This window comes from Rousettus aegyptiacus, unplaced genomic scaffold (genome assembly GCF_014176215.1).
Source record: "Rousettus aegyptiacus isolate mRouAeg1 unplaced genomic scaffold, mRouAeg1.p scaffold_m13_p_10, whole genome shotgun sequence".
In the NCBI taxonomy this organism is placed as follows: Eukaryota; Metazoa; Chordata; class Mammalia; order Chiroptera; family Pteropodidae; genus Rousettus; species Rousettus aegyptiacus.
Genome location: NW_023416285.1, coordinates 48,357,838 through 48,375,078, shown reverse-complemented (window position 1 = coordinate 48,375,078; position 17,241 = coordinate 48,357,838). Strand labels below are relative to the sequence as shown.

The 17,241-nt window shown below is 30.9% G+C and overlaps 1 protein-coding gene across 4 annotated transcripts in view; it reads right to left on the bottom strand.

The window, feature by feature from the left end:
* The window catches only part of CNOT6L (CCR4-NOT transcription complex subunit 6 like), a 98,290-nt gene that overhangs the window by 24,387 nt on the left and 56,662 nt on the right, over positions 1 to 17,241 (bottom strand). For all 4 annotated transcript variants that reach the window (XM_016154416.2, XM_016154417.2, XM_016154415.2 and 1 more), the window contains 3 exons: positions 8,907 to 8,975; positions 6,128 to 6,285; positions 4,240 to 4,394 (listed from right to left, as the gene is read on the bottom strand). In XM_016154416.2, the coding sequence (XP_016009902.1) occupies positions 4,240 to 4,394; positions 6,128 to 6,285; positions 8,907 to 8,975 (382 nt within the window). The remainder of the gene's footprint in view (positions 1 to 4,239; positions 4,395 to 6,127; positions 6,286 to 8,906; positions 8,976 to 17,241) is intronic.

The following is a 17,241-nucleotide window of genomic DNA, read 5'->3' as shown; positions in this document are numbered from 1 at the left end:
ATGTTGTACATGTGAAACTAATATAATATTGTATGTCAACTGTAATTTTAAAAAGTCATATTTCCTCTGCAAATTCATTTAAGAGCCAAAAGGAACAATGTAGTACATAGTCCAGAAGAAAGCATAACCACACAAAAGTTAACTATGACCCTTTCTGAATCATATCCCAGAACTCTTAAACCTAAAGCAAATAAAAGTTTTTATTGTATATTCAGTACTATAAAATGTGTTCCTAGGTCCTGTTAAGTAATCAGAAAATAATTTACTAAAAAAGCATAAGCTTAGAGACTGGATAAATATTACCTATATTTGTAAAATTCTTTTAACCACTGAAAGCACATTTACTTTCTTGACCATTTTAGCCCACGTAAGAAACCTCTGAAGTTAGGTGAAACAATTATTACTATCCATATTAGAGAGGTAAGGAAACTGTAGCACAAAGCAATAAATTTATGTACTAGATTAAATTAATGGTAAGTTAACATTAGAAACCAGAAATCGCAATGTTTTTTAAAAAGTCATGCAGACAAATTCTAAATGCAACTACCATGTATGACATAGGAAATTAATAACTGAGAAACCAGTGAGACAGGATTATCACAATAGGTCATTTGGGGATAATACTATAACCACTGAACATTCTCTTCTCAAGCACAAAACTACCTGTAATATAGAAAGCAAAAGCAAGGACTTGGCCTTATGTAGTACCTCTGAGATTGGAAGCCAGTAAGAAAGCAGAGGCAATATAGCAAAGACTAAGTAAGCACCATGACAACCTGGTTCCCAAATCCTATTGGTACAGACTATCTCTTCACAGTGTAATGGTCACACTGTCTTAAACCTGCTATTCTCATCTTTCCCTCTCTCACTGATTTGAAACAAAGCAGGATCAGATCAGAACTGCTCACCTCAGGAACAGCAAATCTAGGTCTGGTTTCATTTCCATTTCTCTCCACTTTGGATTCCTTCAATTTGTGTATCTAAATCCAAGACTCCATTTCTACTAACCGTTAAAGCTACAGAATAAAATATGGCAAAAAGAGATTCAAATTTTGGAGTCTATAAAACTTCTCTATAATAACAGTCTTGCCATATACATCCAGAAATACATACAATTAGGTTTATATGTATTTTATAAAATAATTTTAACTGATGATAATACTTATTGAGATAAAGGACAAAGCAAAAGCTGATTTCTGGCATTTTATCAATCTAAATTTATATTTTCTGGTAACTCTACATGTCTATCCCAAAAATGATGCACATAAAGATGACCAAAAGGTGCTTCCAAATCTTCAAGTGCCTTCTGAATCCCCAAAGATCAAATTAAACTAGAATGAATATGATAAGGGAGTATTTTATTCTAATTCTCTAAAAATTGGTAATCTGTGTCCTTACCTTTACTAGGCAATATCCAATCCTTTCATCACAATGGATAAGAGATTATTATAGTATTTTGCTAAAATAGTAAGTTTATCAGTTTCCATTTATTGTTACCACTCTTTTTAATGAAGGAAAAAAACTGTCATAGTGAAGATTAGGAATTATCATCCAGGAACTAGATTTTAGAGGAATGAAACTGAGAATGACTACAGAGAGTTGAAGTCCTATCAAACTTTTGATTTGGTTCACTTTGTTAACTATATAAAGAAATTATCTTACCGGATAATATACAAATATATACAAATGAGGAAATAAGCCCAGAAAGGATAAGAGAATCATTCAACATTACACAACTACATAAATAAGAGAAGGACCTGGCATCAAAACTGTCTTTTCTTTGCACAGCATTCTCTCTCCAATCTGAAGAAAGAATAGAATAGAGGCAAGGTAGTACACTTTGTGTTTAATTCCCAATAGTATGGCATTGGATAACTTTAGCTAATATGACATAAACAAATATTTGGTACTGTTCAGAAGAGGTAGAATGTAATAATTTATCACACTTAAAGTCTGGGTCCATTTTATTGTTGCTGGATCCATGCTACTATTTAGGCAAGAAGAGTTGAAGAAGGGAAGAAATCCAAATGATGCATCTAAATATTTCCTATGTATTCATCTCTTAACTAATTCACAGTATTTTTAACTATTCAAGCATCAGTTTTCAAATACTCAGTTATTTAAAGTTTCCTAGATAATTCTTAGTTCAAAATCATAACTATCTAATAAATTATCAAGGCATTTTAGATTTTTCTTTCAAAACCATAAAAACAATGATAATAATTTTCTGTATTTTTTTTCATAAGAAACAATGCCAAGTGGATAAAGAGTTTGATGTTAGATGTCTTAACATGATCAGCACCTTTAAAAAATATTATGGTGTTTCAAGGAAATTTGTGTATGCCAACAGGTTAACAAATATCAAATTCAAGGAAATTTTTCCAAATGAGGTAACCTTATAAGAGGTACAAGTAATATTGGAAGCTCAAATAAGAAGCCTAAAGGTTCAGTTTAGCACAGTGGTTACAAGCTTCACAGTGACTATGAAGCCTGACTGCACTCAGTGCCTTGTTTTCCTCATCCATAAAAATGAGGAAATAGCTCTATTCCTACCTCTGAGGACTGTTTAAAAATTAAACAAGATAATCCATATAAATAAAAGGCCTGACATGTAAATACTATGAAAGTAATAGCTCTCGTTCTAAAATTCATTAAAAAAAAAAAAAATCGACCCACTAGGATTTATTCTGACCTCAAATATTATAGGGCTGTGTACTAATTGTTAATCAAAATGAGAATGTCTTCATTAAAAATTCACAGAAAAAAAAAAAACAGAAAAGTAGGTACAAATATATGAGAGGTGAACCAAATATCTTTCAAAATCACTTAATTGATTTACTTAAAATAACATGTCATACTAGTAATATGCCTATATCAATAAGAACATTTAATTGGTTTTGTTATAATAGGTATTAAACAGGAAAAAAGTCTTAAGCATGTACATGCTTATAAGTAGGTAATTCCCCATAGAATATATCAAACTCAAATTATTATTCATGAGATTTAACCTCTATCATACTTTCAAATATTTCAGTCTTCCACTGGAGGTCCCTTCAAATTTTCCCACTCTAAAACTGGCAGCCTTAGGGAGCAAAAATATTCTTTTCTTTTCCACAAGATAGTAACCAAAAAATCTGCCTCTTACCATCTAGTCACTCAGCCAGCACTCAAGAAATAGCCTTCTGAGCGTGTTACGGCTCTGTACCTTCAAGCAGGAAGTACCGGTCTAAATCCAATGCACACAACATAATAAACCCAGTAAGAGAAATACTAAAATTACAAAGGACTACAGAAACAGAATTATAATAATAATAAAAGTATTTCCAGGTCATTTAATGGTTTAGGAAGTACCTACCCATTCATTACTTCATTTAATTCTTATAACTACCTCTGAAGTGAGTAGGCTGAACACATACTGTTTTCCATTTTAAAGTCAAGAATATTAAAACACAAGATCATTTATTTTAATAGGTAGATTCGTAATATTCTCATTTTGACTGTACTATAATCAACTACATTAACAGCCCTAAAAAAAAAACACAACCACAAGTCATGTTTTCTGATTGTCTGATAATGACTGCTTTCCATTGTCCTGTCTCAATCAATCCTTTAACTCTCCACCTCCATAAGCTTTGTGCCTCTCTTCTGTCCTCCTTTATCTATCTTAAGGCATATCTCTATCTTAATTACACCATATTATATTGTGATTTCCTTATATGCTTACCTTTTTCTACTAGACTAGAGCTCTCAGTGGGATTAGGAACTATGTCTTGTCTATCTTTGTGTCTACTGTGACTAGCACAGCACTTGTCACAAAGCAAATACTCAATAATCATTCAGTAAATAAGTACAATGTTAATTGAAAGATGAAAAGGTTGATAAATTACTCTAAACAAGGTAACTATCAAAAAGAATCACAGAAACTAAAAACTTATTTCCAATCTTAAAAGATACTACTTTCTTTTTTTTTACACCAAAACGAGTACTTTACTTTATAAAAATATATTTGGAAATATGACTATAACACCATATCAAGTACATGAATTTACTTAAAATTTAATTTTGTATCACTTACTTTCTAGCTCTTCGTGTGTTTTATAAGGTTAAAGTGAAAATCATTTTTTTTTCCTAAAAGTAACTTATTTGAGATATAACTGACACACAGAATCAAAATCATTTCAAATGTGTGGTAACTGAAGAAATAAGTTTACACTATTATGCTTGGTTTCCTTAACTCACTTTTCTGTTTTGAAGAATATTGCACAACCGTCCACATGCTTTCTCTCCTGCTCAGACATGATTTTGGCACGTGACTTTGGAGAAAAAAATCCATCATATCCACGCTCCTTCAACGCTGGCAGAAAGAGAGTAAAGTATTGCTCTGTTTCCACTTCCTGAGGCAAAAGAAAAGTTATCATTGACATGACAGAGGAAAACTATGATTGAGCTACGAAAATGTCGGCATTATGAGTAAGATATGACTAAGTTAAAATAATTCACATAATTTTCTAACTATCTTTCCTTACTGCTAATAGCAGCCATTTGACAATGGCAGCTTTTCAAACCTAAAAGAACCAGATGTTATATGATTTTCTCATGCTCACATAGTGAGTGGGTCCCAAGTCTTTTGACTCTCAATTTAGAGGTCATTCCACTATCCTTCACTTTCTCAAGACTGATAATTAAACAAATAAAGTTGATCATATTATAGATTAACTGTTAAGGAATAGTAAATTTTATACATAAAAAGGTAATTTAAAAATTTAAAAATTTTTTTACAACTATGGTGTAAAAGAATGATACTCAAAAGTGAGAAGCTTAAGAGTAATAAAAAATTCTACTTTAAGGAATATATAGGTACCTGAATCTAGTCGTCTCTGTTAATAATACAAAAAGTACATTAAGTGCAATAAATAAGAAACAAAATATGTCAATAGTGTGATGAGACTTTATTTTGAAAATATATCTGTAAATATATAGATAAATGAATTAAAAACAGTATGTAAGAAATACTTCCTAAGTTTTAACATAGCAACTATCTTTTGGGATATGAGGTTAGGTGTTTTCTTCCATCATTCTTTATATTTTTTTCAAAATTTTCAACTTCTCTAGAATGAATACTTTATAAGACAGTATTATTTTTATAATAAGAAAACTTTTATTATGATATTTTTATCCTTCAAACTTTACTTTAGGAGTGAGGTACTATTACTTCAAATACTAAATCAAATATCACAAATATTAAATACTAAAATCAAAATGGGGACAATTAGGTAACTGCAGTAAGCCTATCTGTCTCCTCCTTCCCCCAATTCTGTGGACAGTTCTCACTGTTAAGAAGAGAATTTATCTTTTGAAGATTTTTTTTTATTTCCCAGGAAGTTATATAAACCATGGGCAACATAAAAATGAATAAGCTGTAGTACAAAAAAAATTTTAAGTGATAACTTTCTTCTCAGACTAGGTTGAAAAGAAGGTATAAAATTTTAACACTAAAATTTTTAAAACACCTTTATAAGTATTTAATATGTTTTCAAAGTTGCTAAGAAAAAAAATTACTAAAAACTGTCTATAAGCCTTGGCTAATCATTAGCTGAGTGCTGAATAGAAGCAATAAAATATTTCAATGGAAAGGTGCTCCTTCAGTTAAATTATAATAAAAGTGTTATAAACTAGAAGAATCTATATTTCAGAGGTTGTTTTTAAAATAAGGCAAAAATGCATAATTTATAATACAATAGTTTTAAATGTTTAAAATGGTTATCCTTAAGGAACAAGAGTGAGCAATTTTTTTTTCAGATTCCATTACAAGTTAAATTTATCTTCCTAAAAGATAATATTTTCTGCAGCATTCTCCTTCAGCAATACTAATAATTTGTTCATAAGATAAACTGTTAACATGAATAATGCATGAAATAATTTTCACTTAAGAAAATAGTAAATGTGTGTAAGTAAATGGCTGTACTTAGCAAAATTGTTTCATTGAGGAAATGTCTTTTTATTAAAATTGTCCTTATTTTAAAAGGAGAAAAAACAATTCCTTTTAAGTTTTGCTTTGAACATAGGATCTCTCCCTTCTTTTAAGTTCACCTTTAAGTTAAAGATAATTCAATTTCTTTAGTGTTACCTGAAGACTAATGATATCTGCATCACAGTTAACAATTTCTTCCATAATTCCCTTTTTCCTGTATTCCCAGTTTAATGCCCAGGATGGACAATAGCCATATAGCTGCCGGGTGGCGTATTTATCACATAACACATTGTAACACATAACCGTGAATGATGCTAAGAAGTGGGAGAAAAAAAACAACAGACAAAAGGGAGAAAATTAGGCAACTTTTTTCTAGAGCAATATTATATACATACCAGCTCAAGCACACACAGTATACAAAAAACATACTCAAAATATCATCACTGTAATGCCTCAGACAAGATTCTGTTAAATGATATCCAATAAAGCTTCACTAGATTCCATCACACCAAAGCAATTGTACTAGACCAAGACTAACAGCTCATACTTGAGATTTTTAGGAAATTTATTTTAATAAAAATTCAAATTTTAAATCAGAATGCTGATTTTTTTTTTTTGCACATAATCTGTTGAGCAAATCTTCTCTGTATAAATGAAACAAAAACAAATTTTAGTTGCATTGTCATTAAATGGCTTTAACATCATTGATCTTTATTAAGAGAATATCCATACTTAGTACTTTTTCGGACCTCTTAATGCTCTCACTGCTTTGAGCCACAATTTGGACTAACAAAGTTTGGTTATAAGAGAATTTTTTTTTGCCCAATCAAATGTTCACTTCTGAAATTAAATTCTCATTATCAATGTCCTTGAACTATAAAACGGTTATGAGCAAAATAATAATCAGAAAAACATGGTTCATATTCTTGCTACTCAAAAGTGTGCTCTAGCAGCATCAGTTATCACCTAGGAACTCAGAAATGCAGAATCTTTGGTCCCACAAAGAAATATTGAATCAGAATCTGCAATTTAACAAAATCCTCAGGTGATTCATATGCACATGCAATATTAGTTTGAAAAGCCCTGATTTTTATCAGTAATTCTCTATCTTGGTTGCCCATTAGAATTCCTTTATACAGCTTTTTAAAAAATGCTGATACCCAGGGCCCTACTCCAAACTAATTAAGTTGGTATATTAGGGTATGAGTATTTATGTTTATAAAAAGGATCCCAGGCAGATGTGATGAGAATCATGTATTTAAATAAAAGGCGAGAAATCTAAGTAATAAGTATCACTTGATTGAAGTTGATTCTGATTCAGATGACGGTAAAAATATTAAGAGAAACTTAGTTCATTTGCCCACCTAGGCATCTGACTGGTGGTCATTTTGTATTCTGGTACCTTGTCACCATCTAGTACTTATTCTTACATAGTTTGATTATGTAAATCACCCTTAACCATCATTAGTTATTATATATATCTCCTTATTCACAAGAAGTAAAAGCATTTTAATAATATTTTTTTAGTATTCAAATTCTACTCAGGGAAGCACCATAAATCCCAAGAAAAATTCATACTAGTTTTTCAATAAGGAAAATCCAAGAACACATTTCTTTGATAATTCAACAACTAAAAACATGTTTCTGTTGTTCCTTTTCTTAATGGAAATTCAGGTATACAATATTAAGAAAGCTTTTCTTCAAGATTATGTTCATTCATGCTCAAAAAGAGATTACATTGAAGAACTAGAATATCAGGGGGAAAAAAACAAATTAATTGCACATTAGGGAAGGCTAAACATAAAATAAATCTGCCTAACTTAAGGCTTTGTAAAAAACCTTAGGTCTTCTTTTTTTTGGACTATCAATGTGTATCCTGATAATAGAGGTGTGATTCATAACAACACTGACACAGTGCCTCTTAGAACAGGCTGACACTATGGCTCGAGGGTGCACTGGTTTTAAAATTATTACCTCTGGAAGACACAGAAATGTACTGTATATGATAATATTTCTCAGTGTTATTAAAATGCAAATAGAACCATGATGTTATAACTTTCCACATTTCCCAATACCAAAGAAAATGATTTTTTTTCTAAATTTTCTTACTTCACAACAAAAATAAACTCACAAAAGGCTTAACAAGTACAAAATAAACTGTGATTTATCTATTAAAAATTATTCAAGTAACAGCATTCAGTGATTGGTTTAAATCTTCATATGAAAACAATAAAATTTTTATTTGTTAATTTTAAAATGAAATTTGATATCATGAAAACTATTACTCTTGTGATTAAAAAGGAGGCATTTGGAGAAATACCAATTCATAACTTTTTTAAGTAGAATTCCCAATCATAAAATGGCTAATAAGCAGTAAGAAGCCCTATAAATTATGTCACATCATTATGAGTCTCCACAGAGATAAAGTTTTATATTTCTTACATAACTTATTTCTAGAAGTACTAAACCATATCCCTAAATTGCCCAAATGCTGTATGATATCTATACTGCTGGCCTGGTATCATATTTTGTCTCCAATATAGTAAACAGAGACCCAGTCTAAATTATTCTTTCACAAGTGCTGTCAGTCTACCCATTCAAGAAAGATTAACTACCTAAGTAAGTTAAGAGTTTTCAGAAGAAAATTCATTATTACTCATTTTTCTTAAGGCATCCAACATGCTGGTGTGAAGATGCCATCTGGAAGGCTGTATTACAGGAATTATTTTAAAACAAGAGTAGCATCACTGTCAAAGATAGGAGATTCTTGTACATAGTAAGTCTTAGTGTGAATTTTTAAATACTATCCACCAGTATTTTTACACTCCTCTACCCAGGGGAAGTAAAATGTGAGGGCCTGTTAATTATATCACAAAATACAATGGCATTTCAATTATTTCTTTTAAAAAGTCAAGGAAGAATAAACACTATTTACCTGATGGCAGAATTTGGTCTCGTTCTTTTATTGTAATCCATGGCCTCGGAGGAAGCTGCTCTGGATGAACTGAAAAAAAATTTTTTAAATATGTTAATTTCATGAGTTTCTAAAATCAGTATTATTTACTTTACAATGTCAAATCAATTTCAGTTTTCTCTTCAGCTGTAATGACCCAGAAATTAACTTAGGAATCTAATGATATATAATAAAAATTTAGAAGACAAAAGAAGTTTAAGAAAAGCTATGTAGAAAACACATAACTAATATATGAAAAGCACATTAAGAAATTTATTAATGCATTTCCACCTACATAGTATTTATAAGAAGCACCTATTTAAAACCTTAAGTAGGATCTTATGTCTTAATTACACCTGCAAATTGTATTGACTCAGCCTTATTCCCTGGTAGGAAATTAAAGCTATGTGAAGTTTCAATATACTAATGAACTAAAATACTCAGTGTCTTTACAATGGAAAAAATAAACTACATATGAATGCATAAAAATTAATCATTTTCTAATGGGGCTTTCACTTCCTAATTTTAATCTTTCTTTCATAATGTCCATGCAAAGCAAGAGATTAGAACTACATTGTACAGAAAAAAGAAAGATATTGGTTAAACATTAATTGGTCAGATATGGTTATCAGTACCGTGGAACTAAATGCTACCCAACTATCAGATGAAAGAAAATTTGCTAAAATTTAACTACTACTTTTTTTTTTCCTTTTAAAAACATTTGCAATTACAGGACAATTTGATTCAAGTTTGCCCAAGGTATTAGTGGCTGAGAAATGTATTCCTTTAAACAAAAACAGGCCATCTTCATCCAGCCACAGAAATTCTGACACAAATCTCCAAGATCTTAAAAAAGTGTCACTTTACTAACCATTTTGGTATCCTAAATGTCTACCTAAAGGATACCAGTTTTAGCATCCATACTTTTCAAAAAATGGAATGAACGTTATTTTGCACATTCTATGTCTTACCAGGAAAGAAATGGTTATCATAAGATGACAAATGAATCATTCAGCTGGCTCAACATGTTGAATTCTGAAAAATAATCATGCCTGCTAGGAGTGCGATGTTAAAATCATGGCAACTATCTCAAAAATGGAAAGCCCAATATATAAATACACTGAAGGATAAATGGGAAACTTCCCAGCTATTGAGATCTTTATTAACAGAGATTAAAAATTCATAAATCGAGAAAATTCTCAATAAAACAAGGTGATATCAACATTTTGGTGCTTCCCAAATCTAACACACTTTAACTAATACATTACAATACATCAGTGTAAGTAAGATGCATAGTATTCACCAACAATACTTGAAGAGTCAGAAACATAGAAAAAGACTATGTCACCAGTAACCAGAAAGAATTAAAAAATGAGATAGTATGTTTTCATCTAGGTTAACAAAATAATTTTAACAATAATAATATCCAGAGTTGAATAAGAAACACACACTTGCATGTACAACTAGTAGGAATATAAACTGGTACTACTATCTAGGAGGATAAGTTGAATCATCTTTTAAAATTTAAAACATCTATATCTTTGTGACCCTGCAATTTTATTTCCTTGGATCAGCCCTATCTGCTTAAAGCAGATTTAAATAGATATTCATTACACCACTGTTTGTATAGCAAAAACCATGGTAAATGGCTAAAATCCATTTTATGAAAAGTCCTTGCTACAATTTAAAGAATAAAAGCATGTATGCAAAAATGAAAAGATACATAAAAAAATACTGTTAGATAAAAAAAGTAAAAAAATATATAATGACAAAATGTGATTTACTGTATTAATATTTTTAAAATGCACTTAAGAGTAAATAAAATTTCTATTATAATTTTTAGATGTAAATGTCTATAAAAATGTCTACAAGGGTACACACCCAACCTATAAGTGTGTTTATTTATATGAACGAAACTGCAATTAAAGATAGTTGTCAAAGGGAATTCTAGTCTTAACAGAAATTTTAACATTTTTTGTGATGAGAATAGTATATTTAAGTGTGACATATACTTAAAATTAATTTATTTAGTTTTAGGAAGGCTTTGGTCTTGCTTTTAAATTCCACTTTTTATTACAGAAAATTTCTAATATATGCAAAGGTGCAAAGACCATACTGTACTAAACCTCTAAAATCCATTACCCAGATTCAATAATTATAAACCCTTTGACAATATTGATTCATCTATAATTCTTCCTATTCTTCACTCGCTCTACACCTGGATTATTTTGAAGCTGATGGTGATATTTTATGTCTTCCATAAATATTTCAGTATATCTCTAACAGTTACTGATGATATCATAACATCAAAAAAATGGTGATTTCTAAATATGAAATCTTAGGAAGTATTCAAACTCTCTCCATTGTCTAAAATTTTTTTAATCACTAAACTATTATATTTGCTCCTGAATTTTAAAAAAGTTCCATAGTATACATTTTTCTTTCCAATCCTCATTTTGCTGCCCATTTCTTTATATATCTTACTGTTGTTTAATTCTAGATATATTACCAGTTCTATTAGAATGTTTTTTTAATTGAATATTTGTTCTATTACTCACTTTTTCTTTATGTTGTTGTTGCTCAGTATTCATCATATATATATTTTTTCTTTTTACCTTCTGACCCCCTTTATCCATTTCTCCCACCCCACCCCTGTGTTTGGCAACCACTAACCTGTTACCTGTATCTATGAGGGTTTTTTCTTTTACCCATTTTAGATTTCACATGTAAGAGAGATCATATATTTGTCTTTGCCTGACTTAGTTCATTTAATATAATGCCCTCAAAGTCCATCAATATTGTTGCAAAAGACAAGATGTTGTTGCAAATGACAAGATGTAATAGTCCATTACATAGGTACACATCACAGTTTATCTATTCATGCATGGATAGATACTTAGGTTGTTTTCATATCTTGGCTGTTGTAAAAAATACTACAATGAACATAAAAGTACAGATATCATTCAAAGTTAGTGTTTTCATTTTCTTTGGAAAAATACCCAGAAGTGGAATTGCTGGAATATATGCTAGTTCTACTGTTATTTTTTTGAGGAATCTCCATACTGTTTTCCACAGTATGGAGATTCCTCAAAATACATTGCCACCACAGTGCACAAGGGTTCCCTCTGCTCCACACCCAGGTCAACACTTGTTATTTCTTGTCTTTTTAATAACAGCCGTTCTAACAGGTGTGAGGTAGTATTTCATCGTGGTTTTGATATGCATTTCCTTGACGATTAATGATACTGATCATCTTTTCATGTACCTGTATGTCTTCTTTGGAAAATATATATTCAGATTTTTCTGTCCATTTTTAATTATATGTGTGTGTGTGTATGTATTTGCTATTGTATGAGTTTTTAAATATTTTTTGAATATTAGTCCTTTATCAGATATATCATTTGTCAATATTTTCTCTCATTCAGTAGGTTACCTCTTCACTTTCTTGATGGATTCCTTTGCTATGCAGAGGTTTTTAGTACTTATTTTTGCTTTTGTTGCTTTGGCTTTTGGTGTCAGATTCAAAAATCCTTCAGCAAGACTTATGTCAAAGAACTCACTTACTATGTTTTCTCCTAGGAGTTTTATGGTTTCAGGTTTTATGTTCAAAGTCTATAATCCATTTAGAGTTTGTGTGTATAGTATAAAACAGTGATTTTTATTCCTTTACATGTGGCTGTACAGTTTTAGCAACACCATTTATTGAAGAGACTGTACTTTCCCGTTGTATATTTTTGAATTCTTTGTCATAAATTAATTGACCTATGCATAGACTGATTTCTGGGTTCTCTGTTCTGCTGATCTATGCATCAGTTTTAATGCCACTACCATTCTGTTTTAATTACTACAGCATTGTAATATGGTTCTAGAACAGGGAATGTGATACTTCCAGTTTTGTTCTTCTTTCTTAAGATTGCTTTGGTTATTTGAAGTTTTTGTGGTTCCATATAAATTTTGTGATTATTTGTTACAGTTCTTTGAAAAATGCCACTGTAATTTTTGTTAAGGTTTTCACTGAATGTGTAGATCCCTTTGGGTAGTATGGACATTTTAACAATATTGATTCTTCCAATCAATGAGCAGGAAATAATCTTCCAGTTATTTGTATCTTCAATTTCTTTCATTAATGTCTTGTAAGTTTTCAATAAATAGGTATTTTGCCTCCTCAGTTAAATTTATTCCTAGGTATTTTAATTTTTTGATGCAATTATAAATAGAATTGTTTTATTTCTTTCTGATACTTTGTGTACAGAAATGCAACAGATTTCTGTGTATTGGTTTTGTAACCTGCAATTTTACTGAATTTATTTATTGGTTATAACAGGTTTTTGACCAAATTTTCAGGGTTTTCTAGATATTATGTCCTCTGCAAATACTGATAGTTTTGCTTCTTCCTTTCCAACCTGGATGCCTTTTATTTCTTTTTCTTGTCTAACTGCTCTGGCTAGAATTTCCAATACTATGTTGAACAGAAGTGGCAAAAATGGGCATTCTTGTCTTGTTGCTGATCTTGGAGGAAATGCTTTCAAATTTTCACTGCCAAGTATAATATTAGCTGTGGGATTGTCACTACGGCCTTTATTATGCTGAGGTATGCTCCCTCTATATCTACTTTGTTGAGATTTTTTTATCATATATGAATGCTGAATTTCATCAAATGCTTTCTCTACATCTACTGAGATGATATGATTTTTATCCTTCATTTTGTTAATGTGGTATATCATCACATTGACTGATTTGTGGATGGTGAACCCTGGGACAAATCATACTTGGTCATGATGCATGATCTTTTTAATGTATCGCTGAATTCAGTTTGCTAGTGTTTTGTTGAGAATTTTTTCATTTCTGTTCATTGTGGATATAGGCCTGCAATTTTCTCTTCTTGTTGCATCTTTGACAGTTTTTCTATTAGGTGATGCTGATCACATGAAAGAAGTTTGGAAGAGTTACCCCCTCTTCTATTTCATGGGAAGCTTTGAGATGGATTGTTACTAAATCTCTGAATGCTTGGTAACATTCAACAGTGAAGCCATCTGGTCCAAGACTTTTGTTTGTTGGGAGGTCTTTCATTACTGATTCAATCTCTTACTAGTCTGTTCAGATTTTCTATTTCATCATAATTCAGTACTGATGGATTATATGTTTCTGGGAATTTATTTCTTCTAGGTTGTCCAGTTTATTAGCATGTAATTGTTCAGAGTAGTCTCTTATGATCCTTTAAATGTAATTATTAACATGTATGTATTTATCACCATTTTATTAGTTTTTCTACTGGCTGTTTTTGTAGTTTTTTTCTGTTCCCTTCTTCTTTTGCTCTCTTCCTTTGTGGTTTAATGATTTTCTTTAATGTTACCCTTATACTGCTTTCTCTATCTTTTGTACTTTTACTATAGGATTTTGCTTTGTGGTTACCATGAGGCTTACATGTAACAACTTATATCTATAAAAAGTCTATTTTAAGTTGATAAAAACTTAAATTTAATCCCATTCTAAAAATACATTTTTTCCTAAGAATGAAATGACAATGCCAGTGATATGACAAAGAACAGAAATACAGTTACATGGGCTACTATAAAATAAAATACATAAATACTGTTTAATCATATGAATATATATGGTCCTAGATGTAGTACTAGAATTTGGATCAAAATCAAAGATAAAACTATCCTCATTTAAATAAAAAAGAGATAGGAATTAACATGCTAATACATGGCTCAGCATCATATCTAAAATATGATAAAAATAATTACCTCATTTTTATCTCCTGTATTTGCTATAGTAGGTGCTCTCCTATATATGCTATAGTAGATGCTAACCAACCCTGCAACCAGTTCTGGAGCCACCAGGAACAAAGAGGGAAAAAATAAATAAAATGAAACCAAGAAAAGCTTCATTTCTGTGGCCAATGGAGCAGAAAAAGAGAATCCCAACAGGGACTAGGTGAGACACCCACACTCAGTGGCAGTGGTGATCCAATGTTGTTGGTGCCAATTTTTAGTGAAGTCCAAGAGAGCCAACCCACCTCACACCTCGGAGTGGCCAGCAGAACGTGGCCTGGTTTGCCCATAGCAGGGGTGTCTCCTGAGTTTGGAAGGGCTGACAGAACTCATATGCTACACCTAAACTGGGAAACTGCCTGCTAAAATTGAGATTTTAAATGGATTAAGAGTCATTTAACACAACCTTAAAAATACCCAGGATACAACTAAAAATCACTGGTCATTCTGAAGACTAGGCAAATGACAATTTATGTGAGAAAAGACTTTCAACAGACACCATCACAGAGATAATTCAGATGTAGAAATTACCTGACAGAGATTTTACAATGCCATCATAAAACTGCTTCAAGTAATTATAAATTCTCTTGAAAGCAAAACAACAAAACTCAGAAAACCCCACAAAAAAAAGTTAAAATATATTTTTTAAAAAGAACCAAACAGAAATTATTGGACTGAAAAGTATAATAACCAAAATAACAACTTGCTGGAAGGACACAATAATCAGGTAAAGATAACAAAGGATAAAAGGAATGAATTTGAAAACCAATAGAATTTATTAATTATGAACAATAAAAAGAAAATAAACTAAAAAATGTGAACGGAGTTTGAGGTACCTGTGGGACTATAACAAAAGCTCTAAGATTCATATCATCAGAGTTCAGAAGGAGAGGAGAAAGAATGTGGACTTAAAAAGTACTCTTAAGAGTCAACAACTAAAAATCCCCAAATTTAGTAAATGACATATACCTATAAATTCAAGAAGGTGAGCAAACTGCAAGTAGAATAAACCCAAACAAATCCACACCAAGACATGTTATAATTAAACTGCTGAATACTAAAGACAAAGAATCTCAAAAACATCAGAGAGAAATGACACATTACCTATAAGAGAACAATGGGTTTCTTTTCTGAAACCATGGCAGCCAGAGGAATTGGCACAACATTTTCAAGTGCTGAAAGAAAAGAAATGTCAACCACAAATTCTACATCCAGCAAAACTATCCTTTAGAAATCAAGGTGAAATAAAGCTGTCATCAAAGAAAAATTAAGAGATTGTGTTGCTAGCAGACCTGCCTTAAAGAATGGCTAAAGGAAGCTGTCTAAACAGAAAGAAAAAAATAACAGAAGAATCAGAACATCAAAAGGAAAAAATGAGGAATGAGTAAAATTAGGGGTAAATATAATAGATTACCCTTCTCCACACGAACTTAAATCATACCTGATGGTTAAATCAAAAATTTTAACAACACATGTGTGGCGCTCAGTGTAGGCAGAGTAAACACTAGAGACAATTATATTTAAAAGTGGGGAGGACAAAATAACATAAATGGAAGTAAGGCATCAATAATTCACTTAACGTGATAAAACACCATTATCAGCTGACTGTGCTAGGTATGTATATTGTAATATCTATAACAACCACTAAGAAAACTATCTAAGACAATATACTCAAAAACAGCATTAAAAAAAAATGGTCCTAAAATATGTTTAAATAGCCCACAGGAAACCAAGAAAAGATAACAAAGGAAGGAGAAACAAACAGAAAACAAGTAATAAAATGGTAGATTTTAGTTCTACATATTTATAATTACTTTAAATGTAAATACACAAATTATAAATAAGAGTGAAATCTTGGTGGAGTAGAAAAAAACATGACACATGACTCAGCTATATGCTGTCTACAAGAAACTCATTTCAAATACAATACAGTAATGCTGAAAGAAGATGGAAGAAGATATACCATGCTAACATTAAACAAAATATCAGGTTATATTAACAGCAATAAAGTATACTTAAGAGCAAAGAAGTTATATTAACAGCAATAAAGTATACTTAAGAGCAAAGAAAATACCAGGAACAATGAAGGTCATTACATAATGATAGAAGGATCAATCCACCAAGAAGATGTAGCAATCCTAAATGTGTATACACCAAACATAGCCTCAAAATATAAGCTTTAGCAAATCTAAAAGAACTGAAATTATATAGAATGTGTTTTCCAAGTGGCCCCAAGCTAGAATCAAACAAGAATAAAAGAAAGACTGCAGGAAATTAAACAACACATTTCTAAATAATCCATGAGTCAAAAAGTCTCAAAGAAAATTTTAAAAATTACATTAAACAAAATGAAAATGAAAACAAAACATATCAAAATTGGTAGGATGCAACTAAAATAGACTCGCAAGGGGGACTTATAATTCTACATGATTACATTAAAAAGAAGAAAGATCTCAAATCAACAATTTGTTCTTACTCTGAATAAGAAAAAAAAACAACCCAAAGCAAGAAGACCAAAGGAAATACTAAGATATAGGGAA